The sequence below is a fragment of the Lepidochelys kempii genome, chromosome 10, assembly GCF_965140265.1.
Source record: "Lepidochelys kempii isolate rLepKem1 chromosome 10, rLepKem1.hap2, whole genome shotgun sequence".
NCBI classification, from domain to species: Eukaryota; Metazoa; Chordata; order Testudines; family Cheloniidae; genus Lepidochelys; species Lepidochelys kempii.
This window is the reverse complement of record NC_133265.1, coordinates 2,845,242-2,858,877: the sequence shown is the minus strand read 5'-3', so window position 1 is coordinate 2,858,877 and position 13,636 is coordinate 2,845,242. Positions and strand designations below refer to the sequence as shown.

The 13,636-nt window shown below is 50.2% G+C and overlaps 1 protein-coding gene across 3 annotated transcripts in view; it reads left to right on the top strand.

The window, feature by feature from the left end:
- PRKCB (protein kinase C beta) overlaps positions 1-13,636 on the top strand; it is a 249,941-nt gene that overhangs the window by 135,701 nt on the left and 100,604 nt on the right. For all 3 annotated transcript variants that reach the window (XM_073361648.1, XM_073361647.1, XM_073361649.1), the window contains 2 exons: positions 1,236-1,347; positions 3,406-3,534. In XM_073361648.1, coding sequence (XP_073217749.1) covers positions 1,236-1,347; positions 3,406-3,534 — 241 coding nt within the window. The remainder of the gene's footprint in view (positions 1-1,235; positions 1,348-3,405; positions 3,535-13,636) is intronic.

Here is a 13,636-nt window from a genome sequence, read left to right as displayed (position 1 = left end):
GGGATATGGGGCAAAAATTGGGGATCGGTCCTGTTTTGAACAGGGGGGTTGGACTAGATGACCTCCTGAGGTCCCTTCCAACCCGGATACTCTATGATTCAAAGGTTTTCGTTTTGGTTTTCATTCCAAATTGGAACAAAACTAAACTTTGAAATGTCAGACTCCTCAGCAAAATGGAGTGATGAGTGCTACTTGTGATTTACGATGGACACGGCTGTGTCTTCCGATTGGGCTGCTGTCCTTCATAAGCATATGGTTCTCCGGCACCATCAGAACCGCCTGCAGCAGCATCCCAGCCGCTTTCGGTAATCACAGTATCTTCGGTTCACAGAGCGCATGGGGCTTAAAGTCAGAAAGGACCATTAGATCTTTGTCCGCCCTGCTGTATGATACAAGCCAGAGAACGTCCCTGCCTACCCCTGTACTGCATGCAATACCTTGTGTTTGGCCAACACGTAATTTCCAGGAAGGCAGGCAGCCTGGATCTGAAGCTGGCAAGAGATGGAGAATCCACCACTTCCTTTGGCAGTTTGTTTGCAGGGTTAATCGCCCTCCCCGCAACAACGTGCGCTTTATTTCTAGCTGGCATTTGTCTAGCTTCAGGTTCCAGCTTTTGGTTCGAGTTCTGCCCATCTCTGCTAGACTGAAGATCTCTTCTAGCACTGGAATTGCTGCCCAGAGTAAATGGGAGTCTCTTAGTTTGGGTGATGAGCTGTTGGGGAAAGCGGATAGTTGGCTTAAAACCCTCAAAGCGCGAGAAAGAAGAGGGTTAGTTTCTTCTTCTAAGTTACGAGATTTCCTAAGAGTAGACCGGCTGCTGGCTGGCTTCAGTGCATATGGATGTTTGTTGGGTGGCTGAACGTGGATGGAGACCTTGGACATCTTTTGCCACCTTGCTGCTAACAGCTCACTAGGCCTGGCGAGTGCAGCGTAAGAACCGGTATCCAGTAGAACGGGCTTTGTGCGGGTGTGCTGCCCAAAGGTGAATTTCACCCTCCGGTCTTCCAGGTTCAGACCTAATACATCAAATAAGTTAATTTGCTTTTCATGAAATGTGACTGGATCTTTAGGGACCTAATCCAGCTCCCGCTGGAATCAGTGGGAGTTGGATGTGTCTTTGAAGCCCTGTCTCTGCAAAGCCAGGTGGCATGTGAAATGCCAAGGGTGGGTGCTACATGCTGATATTTGATATAAGTCCATGATCTATCTTGGTCTCTCTCTTCTTTCCCTTTTAGGATCCAAGGAGCAAGCACAAATTTAAAATCCACACGTACTCCAGTCCCACCTTCTGTGACCACTGTGGCTCATTACTCTATGGACTCATTCACCAAGGGATGAAATGTGACAGTAAGTGAAGCTCTTTGTCACGGCCATGGCTGATATAAATGGGTAGGGCAAATCTCTGGTGGTCTGGGGCACATGCCAGGGATGAACTCCTGACTACATTGAAGTCTAAGGGCAAAATTTCCATCGACTTGGGATTTCACTTCATGTCTCAACCTGTCTCAATGCTCCAAGCAGGATTACAGTGTATTCAGGTGAAATGCACGGTGTAGTAGACACGAGTTACTATTTGTGTGCTGCGATGCTTGCTGGGGAGGGGGCAGCCCCTGCCTCCAAGGGCTCGGGCGAGGGCTAGGTGGACGCACAGAGGGCATAGCAGAAAGGGGACTACAAATCGGGAACTTGCTTACACACATCAGTCAGGTTCCCTGTCGGTAAAATTGCACCTTCTCGTTTCCCCACCTGACTTTTCAGAAGTCTTAAAATGGGAAGGAACCTCGGATGTGTGCAGGGGAGGGAGCTTTTCCCAGGTCCTGGTCAGAGAGCAGAGACCCGGGATGTGCAGGCCACCAGCATGACTGAAACGCCCACCCTGCCCCGTACGATCATGCTCATAGTGTGTCACCCAGGTACCACCCAGTGATCACGCCTCACTGCTGGGATGGAAGGGAGGTCAGAATGGCCTAGGGCTCTGGAAAGGGAAGAGCAGCGGAGGTCCCTGGTTGGGACCAGAAAAGATACATGGCCTAAGTCTCTCTTGGCTAGTCCAGCCTTATTGGCCAGTCCTTTTTAAGGCTCACTAAAAGGAGATGAGATTTTTCCAGCATTTTCTTTTTCTTCCTCGTTCCCTTTCCCCAACCCCTAGGGAGGCTGGCGTACCGTCCCCAAAGTGAGGGTTACTTCTGGAGCTGGGCGGCTCAGGGACTTTGTCATGGGCTACAGGGCCATTTAGCTCTAGCTCATGGGTTCAAATCCAGCTCAGTCTGGCAGTTAAAAGAGGCCCAAACCATTTAATGGTGGTTCAGCCTCCGTCATGAAATAAGCTGTGAGGCTTTTCGATTCCTTGGGGGGCGGGCGACGGGGGTTTGTGTCCCATTGGGTGCTAATCAGCCCCCTTGTCTGCCTCAACAGAGGTTGAACACTGAATGAGCCAAAGAGACTGAGCTCCCTCCTGACTCTTAGCCCTGCAGTGGAGGGCTCATATCTATCGTCCATAGACAAGGGACAGTGTGAGGAGTTGTGGGGACATGTGCTTTACATGGGTGCAGGGGGAGCCAGAGGGAAAACCTGTGATAATTTCAAACCAAATACTCTTCCTTATATGCTGGCTTTTAGCGCCACCCTGTGGCTGTCCCATGGTGGCGACGAAATGCCCTATGTTTTTTATGCAATTTCAACAGCCCCTTCTAGAAAGCATTTTCTCTGCGCTCATGCAGGTGTTGAGGTACAATAGCTAGTGGAATTCATCAGGGAGCGATGACAGATCTTTTCATCGCTCAAATGCTAACTAAGTGAATGGCGTTTCTGTTTCAATGGGGATATGCAGTAACCAATAGAACTGGCGATGAATCCCCAGCATCTGCTTAAGTGGGAAACCTGTCCGGTTGCCAGGGGGCTGAACGTGCCAATATTATGTAGTGCCGGTTTCCCCATCGAGACAGAAACTTGCTGCTTGGGATCTGCTAATCAATTATCACTTCACGCACTTTCTCCCTGCCTGTTGACCACTGACAAATTCAACCTAATGCGTAGTATTACACCATGGGCATTGTGGGAGAAGTAATCCCATCAGTGGATAAAAGTCCCAGTATGGTGGTTAAAGCTGGCACAAAAAGCACTGCAATGTTTCTGGCTTTGATCTTGCCATGAGAGGCATGCTGGTGGATCTCTGCGCACGTGTGGAGCCCTGCTGAAGCGACCCAGCGGGACTCCACAGATCTCCAAAGATCCATAGGCAGAACCAGGGCCTGCATTAGTATTTGTACCGGATTTCCCCCACAATCATGCCCATCTCACGCCCCGCTCGGTTCAGAACTTCCAGGCGAGCTAGGAGCCGACCGCGGGGAAGGTAATCTTGTGATCTCCCTGCTGTGGAGTAAGTGTTTGTTTCCTTCTGTGCAGCCTGTATGATGAATGTCCACAAACGCTGTGTGATGAACGTCCCGAGCCTATGTGGAACGGACCACACTGAGCGCAGGGGCCGGATATACATCAAGGCGGATATAGCAAAAGATGTTCTCACCGTTGTAGGTAGGTTCATGGCTCTGCTGTACAGATGCAGACTCCTCCAGTCCCTCGCTATTGTAATTTGCTGCTCTGGAAACTTGGCATAAATATCTGGGGCGTGCGAGTGCTCTTTACGGCCGAAGTGTGCTGGAGCTGCTCGCGTCTGTGGTAGTCCTCGTTAGTGGTGAGTTTGGGAGAAATGCCCTCTCAGTTCTTTGGCTAGAATGCTGCCTCTTCTTCCTGAGCCAACCTGTTTAATAAACTGACAACTCCAAGCCTCCCCACCCCATCTGCTGGGTCCTGCTTTTATCTCTCAGACTTAGACTGCAGGCTCTTTGGTACTGTACGAACATACAGATCCCTGCCCCAAACACAATGGGGCGCAGGCCTCTAAGCACTAACACAAAGCAAATAATGTGTGTATATAAAGTCTGCTGCAGTTTCCACGGTATGCATCCGATGAAGTGAGCTGTAGCTCACGAAAGCTCATGCTCAAATAAATTGGTTAGTCTCTAAGGTGCCACAAGTACTCCTTTTCTTTTTGCAAATACAGACTAACACGGCTGTTACTCTGAAACCAGTCTTCTGGTGCACTTGCTACTTCCCAGAGCCAACGGTAGCATGCCAAACCAACCCGTTAATGCAGGTGGGTGCTGGATCCTCCAAGCCGTGCAGGTTCATTGCGGGCTGGCTCTGCAATCACTAGACGGAGCATATATGATCAACTAATACATAGGGAAAACTCCAGGAAGAAAACATGAAACACCAGAGCCCCCTTGTGGTGTCTCGCACACAGGACCTGTGCAAATGCAGAAGGTATGAGAGAAAGGAAAGGCATTTGGGCTCTAGAGAGGGTTATTTTCTGCCTCCAATAAATACGCTGGCTGAGACTCCATTTCTGCTAGCAGATCCCAGCCAAGTGTTTGTAAGGAATCTTGATTCCTCTGTGTATGTTAACTGCAGGAGAGATCAACTGCTGAAGAGTAGACGCCTTTAGATCCGGCCAGTGAGGAACACCTTGTCCAGCCAACAGCTGGGACCATGTTTGAGGCAGAGAGAGGAGGGGTCTGGGGGGGACAAAAGCTGACTCTGAGAACAGGGCGGGTGTTTCTCTTGAAGACTGAATGTGACGCCTGGCCCCCCTGAAAGGAAGGAGGGCTTGGCCTGGTGCTAATGTCACTGCTCATGTGGCTGTTCCCAGGCTAGCTAGTCTCAGTGGCTGGGGACTATTATAAAGAAGCCTGCCCAGTTCTGTAACTGGGGCCTGTGCAGAGGGCAGGAAGCGTATAAAACTGTATTAAAGGGACAGGCCACAGCTGCTGGATCTCTCATACAACCTTCCCCACACCCCCGACCTCAAAGGCCAGTCTGGCCTTCCAACTATTCCATTAATATCAGACACTCATCTTTCTGTAGCAAGGGCTGAATCCCGCTCTCTAGGCTCTCGCAACTTTCGGTGGCTCCTTTGGCAGAAATCTAGTTGACAGCTCCCTGCAGTGCAGATCTGGCTTCTGGGAGGAGATTCTGAGTTTGTGCTGCTCAGACGCTCCTTGGTCAGCATTCAGGCTGGAGCACCCCACCTCTGGAGGCTGGATTTGAAATGGATAGGTCTGGCTCCAAGGGCTCTTGTTCCAGGCTCCTCAGTTTCCTGTTTTCGGGCTTTCAGGCTGAAATGGCCACAGGCTGGCTCCAGCTAACGTAGTCTGAGTCGCGTTTGTGCTGGGAGACCGAGATGACACGTGTCTGAAAAGACAAACACTCTGCAGCAGTATTTCAAAGGGGAGATAATCTTCCTCTTTCCTGCTGCGGCCATGTTCTCCTCTCCTTTCACCATCCTTGCGTTCTCTTTTGCCAGCGTCTGTCCCTCTGAGCGTGCAGAGAAGGGGAGTGTTGTTCTAAAACATCCAGGGAGCTCCCATGTGTTTGAAAAAGCATCTTGAAAAAACTGAGCAATTAAAAAAATCCCTGTTGTTCACATCTGATGAAGTGAGCTGTAGCTCACGAAAGCTTATGCTCTAATAAATTGGTTAGTCTCTAAGGTGCCACAAGTACTCCTTTTCTTTTTGCGAATACAGACTAACACGGCTGTTACTCTGAAACCTGTTGTTTTAGAGTGTATTGAGTGGGCACAGAGATGCAGGGATTCCCCCCCTACGCCCCTCACCCCGGTGTCTGAGCTGTTACATGACTGGATAACTAGGTGGGAATTCCTAAGGGGGTGTGTGAATAATTCCTGTGGAATACAAAAGGAAAGGGTGCAGAAAAGAGCCCCAGGAATGATTCAAGGCTGGGAAAACCTGCTTTAAAGTGAGAGACTTAAAAAGTTCAATCTATTTAGCTTGTCCAAGAGAAGGCTAAGAGGTGACTTGGTTACAGTCTACAAGTACCTCCAGGGGGAGAATATTTCTGGGAGCAGAGGCTCTTCAATCTACCAAACAAAGGCAGAACAAGATCCAATGGCTGGAAGTTGAAAGTGGAAAATTCAGACTAAAAATGGTGCCTTATTTTTAACCGTGACCGTGATTAACCCATGGAAAAACTTGGCTAGGTATGTGGTGGATTTTTTTGTCACTTGGAGTCTTTAAATCAGGGCTCGGTGCTTTCTAAAAGACCTGCTCTAGCCCCACCCGAAGTTACAGCTTTGAATCCTGGGCTGAGGTTCTCCAGCCTATGTTATACAGCAGGTCTGATTAGATGGTCACATGAATAAATATTTTAATTTAAAATGTTCCATTGTTATTGGAGATGTTCAGGTTTTTGATGGAAAACCAACGGGTGTGTGTGTGTGTGTGTGTGTGTGTGTGTGTGTGTGTTTTTCAATGAAACCATAAAATTTCAAGGAAAACTTTCAAAAAAACAAAATCTTTTTGTCACATCTCTTGCAGGAAAAAATTTCCCTTTCCCAAATAGCTGCTCAGATGCCCTGGGATGCGCCTCGTGTAAATTCCTAGATTTGACACTAGGATGGGGAGGGCTAGAACAGAGAGAAATCCTGGGTCCCACTCTCGGGAAAGCCTGTGACACCCCACCACCACCACCAAAGTCTCCCTGAAACCCCGGCAGAACCACCACGAGGCTCTTTGAACCCTTTCGTATGGAGTTGAAGAGAGTCAGGTGCATTTGTTTCAAACCGGTGGAAAGAGCATTTTATTTCCAGCCCTTTAGGGAGGTGTCGGTGGAACCCGTCATCTCTTGGCTCCTGGAGGAAGGCAAGGAAATGTACTGTGTTCTCCAGCTCTTCCACATACTTAATGAGGGAGGGGAGGGGAGAGGATTTCTGCCTGCCCTGTAGGGGCTGTTAAGTGGCCTGACTTCCTTCCTTTGGTGCATGTTTTTTTTTTTTTAACTCGTCGGGGTCTGCTTGAGTCTCTCAAACCCCAAGCAGTGACTGTGATTAGGGAGAGGGGCCCCGGGCTGGCAGAGCGAGCTTTGTATTGTGCAGAAGCTGGGGAGCGTGCTGTACTTTATTTTACCATCACCTGTCTGGCACAGTTCAGCAGAAGTTTTTGTTCCCCCAGCAGCTGTTTGCTTTGAGGATAGGGTCATAGCTGCAGAGTGTGTGGTTGAGACTGCCCTGCTTCCTAGTGGGCGAGGCCTGGCAAGAAAAGCAGGAGCTCTGGTCAAGGCACAGGCTACAGCTTGTTCTGGTTGTAGGTTGAGGTTGAGTGTTGACCCAGGAGTACAAGAGGCTCTTGATTACTGGTTAAAAGAAAAGGAGTACTTGTGGCACCTTAGAGACTAACCAATTTATTTGAGCATGAGCTTTCGTGAGCTACAGCTCACTTCATCGGATGCATACCGTGGAAACTGCAGCAGACTTTATATACACACAGAGAATATGAAACAATACCTCCTCCCACCCCACTGTCCTGCTGGTAATAGCTTATCTAAAGTGATCATCAGGTTGGGCCATTTCCAGCACAAATCCAGGTTTTCTCACCCTCCACCCCCCCCACACAAATTCACTCTCCTGCTGGTGATAGCCCATCCAAAGTGACAACTCTTTACACAATGTGCATGATAATCAAGTTGGGCCATTTCCTGCACAAATCCAGGTTCTGTCACCCCCTCACAAAAACCACACACACAAACTCACTATCCTGCTGGTAATAGCTCATCCAAAGTGACCACTCTCCCTACAATGTGCATGATAATCAAGGTGGGCCACCTTGATTATCATGCACATTGTAGGGAGAGTGGTCACTTTGGATGAGCTATTACCAGCAGGATAGTGAGTTTGTGTGTGTGGTTTTTGTGAGGGGGTGAGAGAACCTGGATTTGTGCTGGAAATGGCCCAACCTGATGATCACTTTAGATAAGCTATTACCAGCAGGACAGTGGGGTGGGAGGAGGTATTGTTTCATATTCTCTGTGTGTATATAAAGTCTGCTGCAGTTTCCACGGTATGCATCCGATGAAGTGAGCTGTAGCTCACGAAAGCTCATGCTCAAATAAATTGGTTAGTCTCTAAGGTGCCACAAGTACTCCTTTTCTTTTTGCGAATACAGACTAACACGGCTGTTACTCTGAAACCTTGATTACTGGTTGTAATTCTCATGGGAGGAGGGGAGCTATTTAAGTAGAGCCTTTTGATCCACACAGATAATTTATGCAGCATTGCCCAGTACACTGTACTGACCTCTTTGAAAAGTGGTAAGGTGTTGCTTTTCCCTAAAGATCCTTACTTGAACCTGATGCAAACGGCTAACACAAAGGCCTTGGCTTAGCAGTGTCCTGCTTCTCTGGAGTGAGGGGCAAATGTATATTTCAAAAAGATCAAGGTCCACTATCACAGAACCATATGGTTAGAAGGGACCATCTAGTCTAACCCCCTGCCAAGATGCAGGATTTGTTGGGTCTAAACCCTCCCAGAGAGATGCTGTCCAGCCTCCTTTTGAAAATTGCCAGAGAAGGAGCTTCCACGACCTCCCGAGGCATCTGCTCCATTGGCTGACTGTTCTTACAGTTAGGAAGCTTTTCCTGAGATTTAATCTAAATCCGTCTTGCTGTAGTTTGAACCCATCTCCTCTTGTCCTGCCCTCCTTCGTGGTAGATGTGACTGGTTGGGAGGGAGATCCAGTCTGCTGAGTGGCCAAGTAAGAAAGTGTTGTCAGGAAGGGGAGGTCTGTGCCATTAAACAAGTCTCCTGAAAAATCTGCCAGTTCTCCGATCCCCAAAAGCTTCCTTGAAGACTCCTCGAGACCCTCGCTAGCTGTTTGGCTCGGTTCCCCCATCCCCGGGCTTCGGGGGCCTGATTTTTCAGATGTACTGAGCCCGTGCATTGGGCTCCTCTGGAACTTCCCATTGGAATGATTTTTGACAGTAAATGCCCTGTTTTCACAGAACTGAAAATTTTCAGAGAAGCTGAATTTTTCCAAAAAACCTGGTGTGTCCAGCAGGAAGATGGAAATGCTGGCTGCCTGCCTGTGAAACTCTTGGTAATGGCTCCTCCAGGCAGGCAAGCGGAAACATTTCATTGTGGCTGTCCCCACAGAGACTTCTTCTGGAAACCTTTCCTCATGAAAACGGTTGTGGTTTTGGCTTTCTCTTCATTTGAGTGGAGATTTTTTTCCCCTCGAAAACACGCTGTTTTTCACGGGAAGGGATTTCCATGTTCTGCTCTCATTGCGAGTGCTCAGTCAGTCTGAAACCCCAATCCTGAATGTGGCACGATTTGTATGCCGCATTGCCCAGATGCTAACCACCCTCTGGTGAGCATTTGCGTTTAAGACGTGCCTGGCTGTTTGTCTCCACACGCGGATCCGTAGCATGGGTAGTGCAGCATGTTCCCCTCTAGGTGGCAGCACAGTCCCATAAATGGCCTGTGGCCTCTGTCATCCCAGGCAGTGGTAGGAACAGGTTTCATCTGAGCCCTGGCGGGTGCAACCAAGAGGCTCTTGTCTCACTGGGCTGGGCATTCCTTAAGCTACCCCCAGGATGATGGATGTGCCCTCAGGGAACAGGCAGACTTCAGGGGGCTGTGCTGGGAGATTGAGACATGAGTCGGGGGCTGGGGGTTGGGCACGGCTGCCTTATGGCTGGGATAAGAGGGGAATAATGCTGCTGGTAAGCCACTTTCCCCCATCCCCTTCCCCTCCTGCTGCAGTCCCTTCTTTGGCCAGGATTCTGCAGAGCTCCCTTTTCAGGCATTGCTTCCTGGTTGCATCCAGGGCCAGGCAGAGCAGCCACAAACCGTTAGTGGGTTGTCGGAGCATCCCCCTTCCCCCATCAATCCACGGACTGTGCGCACATCTCAGTCCCCTGCACCGTACCGCGGCCGTGACCCACTCCCACGTCCTCGCAGGGCAGGGGCAGCAGTGCTCGTGTGTGAGATGAAAGCCACCCTCTCCCGGCTGGGTAGGGCCGTTTGTGACAGAACGGGGTCCCACGCTGTCATACCTGGAGAGCCCTCACCGGGGCAGCATTGGTATCAGAACACACTTTCAGAATAACAATCATTCTTGTCAGCACCCAGACACCCCGGTGATGGGCAGGGCAGAAACGTGAGAGTACTCCAATGCTAAGTCGGTTTCCCAGTCCGCAGAGCGTGTCAGTCGGTACCATGCTGGAAAGTGGCCATAACTTAGCATGGGATCTGGTTGACCCTCGCTGTGGCTGGGACCAGCCTGATGAGAACCCAAATCTCATTGACTTAATAAAATCAAACGCTTTTGGCAAAGGCTCAAAACTCTAAATACTTGGCAAAGCTTTACAACAATCGATGCGTCCGTCCCCCGAAACTTCCCTGAATCCAGAAACTTGCTCTTGGCTCCTTCGCAGCATTGAAGAGGCAGAGAGGGGGCAGCATCCAATCCAGGGGCCAGTTGAGTCAAAGGCAGGCTTTCCATTGACTCCAGCAGGAGCTGGGTCAGGCCTTATAGACAATGATTCCCATGCAAGGCCCCTCTGAATTCATTAGCAATGTCTCCCCTTTCGTGGGTGACTCCTGGTTGCTGGTTCATGCAGGTTAATGATGCTGCCAACTTGCTGGAACGTTTTTTAGATGATTTTCTTCCCTCCCTCTGTGATACCACTGTCCTTGGTGCTGAATCTCAAAATGCAGGGTGCTGGGGTTGGAGAGATGTCTTCGTCTACTATAATAACGTGTGTGTAATAACCAGGCCCGTGGATCCAACAGATGGTCAGGCTCCTTGTCTCATGAAGGATTAAATATTTTACATTTAAGAAAACCTAAATAGCTGTGTCTGTTAGGACAGCAGCAACCGAGGGAAGTGAAGATCAACCTGGGGGTCAGCACTCTGGGGCTGCGGTTGCTGTTGCAGGTGGCTTCATAGCCTGTGTGGGTGGCAGCATCAACGTTCCTGGTTCTTTTAAAGAGGGACATGAGTCTGTCTTTTTGAGAGTAGGTGTTGCTAAGGCAAATAAGCAGTGGCTTTGGATCCTAGCCTGTCTTAGTTTTGGAGCGGTCTCTCTGCTTTAAGGCAAGCAGAAACAGTTGTTTGGTCACGTGGTGTCTTCAGGAACACAAGAACAAGAGACCATCAATTGAAATTAGAAGGTGGCAAATTGAAAACCAAGAAAAGGAAAAGCTCATAATTAGACTGTGGAACTCAGTGCCACAGGAAGTTGTTCAGGCCCAAAACATACCAAGGTCCAAGAGAGATACAGGATATGTATTTGTATAACAAGGCTCTCCGGAATGCTAATTAATGCGAGCAGAAACAATGGGAAAGGATTAAACCTCCCACTTGTGAGTTTAAGTCTGTCTCTAGGTTTCATCCTCACCTGTAATAGTTAATGTGGAGGGCAAATATCCCATGTCTGCCTAAAGTGAATCTTCTTGCACCTTTCTCTGAGGCCTCTGGTGCTGGCCGCTGTTGGAAGCAGGATACTGAGTGAGACGGGCCGCAGCTCTGGTCCGGGCTGGCTGTTCCTGTGCACTCTCATGCTTTCGGTCTGTGGCCATGCACAGTAACGACGAAAGAAATCCCCGGCAAATGTGGACAGGGCGATGTCACCAGGCTGGGGCATGGCGGGGCATCATGCCAGCTGGTGGCTATTGGATTTGCGGAGCCGTGCTCTCCAGCCTATAAAGCAAAACAGCCGGTCCCCCTCAGCAACCACCCAGTAGCAGCTAGCTGTGTCCATGTGACCATTTCTCCTCCCTGTCCCGGTGGGTAAGCGGTTTGGAGCCCAGAAGAGGGGGAACCGTTGTGCTGATAGTCCCAGCTCTACTCTTTCGTTTATTCTGCTCCACCCTCCATCCTAGTGTGCCCCCGTGCCGCGCTGTCCCTCCTCCAGTGCTTCCCAAAATAGATGCCCTCTGTGAGGCCTTTCAGGGGGGACAGGCTGAAGCCTCTGGTGGCTCCCACTCCTGCTGACCCCGGGGCCATGTTGCCATCTGTAGGAGGAGCTCTCGTTGGTCTGTAAACTCCCTGCTGGCTGATGGCACTTGCTATGGGCAGCCCCGCTGTGTCACTGACCTACCATACGCACCCTTCATTCTGGGTCAGCTCCCCAAGCATTCGACACACACACACACACACACCCCCCTCTGCCATCCTCTTTCCACTGCATGTTTTGAAGCCTGAAGCAGCTCTTGCCTAGGCTGCCTCCAGTCTGTTTCCCCCACTTGCCCAAGTCGCCATTTAGCTGAGAGAGCAAAGTTGGGACCTTCCCCGCTCCCAGTCATGTCTGGCTCCATCCCCTTTGTTGGAATACACAACGCAGGTGGTGATGGAGTCTGGTCTCACCATGCAGTTGGCCTTATGCTGATCCGAAGAAACCGGGTGTCTCAGTCCCTTCCCTGCCAGCCTTCATCTGGGAAGGCAACAAGGGCTGTTATGAAATGTGAGCACTAAGCTCTCAGTTCTAGACTAGCTTTAGTGTTTGCCGATGCTGCCGACACCTCCGGGGTCGGAGATACCTGTTTCCAGGATGCACTGACACTTGAGCGATGGTTAAAGATGTTTTCCTGTGTCTGCTGTAGAAACAGCTTCCAATTAGGCCTTGTTTTCTTCTCGGAGCAGCATTTACTGGAGCGGTGACCTTTTCAGAGTGTGCACTGCTTGGGTCAGTTCAAGTCTTCATCTTCAGTCGGATAAGGATGATACATCTCTTGCTCATCACCAGGCTGCCCTGGGGACAGGAAAGGCCCCTGAGGAGTGACTGGCACTTTCTAATGTGCCATACTGGGTGATCTGTTGCCGAGTAGGGAGTCTGTGGTCAGTCACTGTCCTCCCCGTATCGGGGTTTTGGGGCAGGCTCCCTCAAATCAAGTTCTTTTTGTTCTGAACTGCTCCATGCGGACAGCCTGGAATCGCCCTGCCAGGTGACCCTGGTGCTGAGAGAGGTCCTGGCGACGGGCACTGAATAGGAACCCAGAGAGTGAGAGGGTAAAGGTGCTAGCCTGCATTCTTAGTGAATATGGCCTAGCTGAAGAGGGATGTGAGGGTGGCTTTTGGGCAGCACATCCCGGCACGCACGCACTCAGCTGCTACTCGGTCATGAGAGCCCTGCAGTGCTAGCTGGACCCCATTTCTGATAGTGGACTCCATGCAGATGCTCCCCCACTGATCTGACCATGACACCCTCCTCTCTTAGTTCCTCCACTGCCGTCTCAGACCTACACTTAAAGCCCTTCACAATCCAACCATGCCCCCATCCCGAACCTTGTCTCTTAAACAACTCCAAATTCTCCACTCCACCAGGATCCTCTGGCCATCTCCTCCCCTTCCACTCGGTGCATCTTTCCCTGCTGCCCTCGATGTGCAGAACCGCTTCCCCAGACCCATGCCCTCCTTCCAGTCAGTGCCCTCCAAAGCACCCACTTCTGTGCGGCCTTCAAGCAAGAGGTTCGTCACTTGGAAATCCAGCCCAGCAGAAACAGGTTCAAAAAAGAAATAGATACATTCATGGAGAATAGGTTTATCAATGGCTATTAGCCAGGATGGGCAGGGAAGCAAAACAATGCTCTGAAGTGTCTCTAGCCTCTGTTTGCCAGAAGCTGGGAGTGGACAACAGGGGATGGATCACTTGATAACTGCCCTGTTCTGTTCATTCCCTCTGAAGCACCTGCCATTGGCCACTGTCAGAAGACAGGATACTGGGCTAGATGGACCATTGATATGACCCAGTATAGCTGTTCTTAAACCATGCAGGCTGC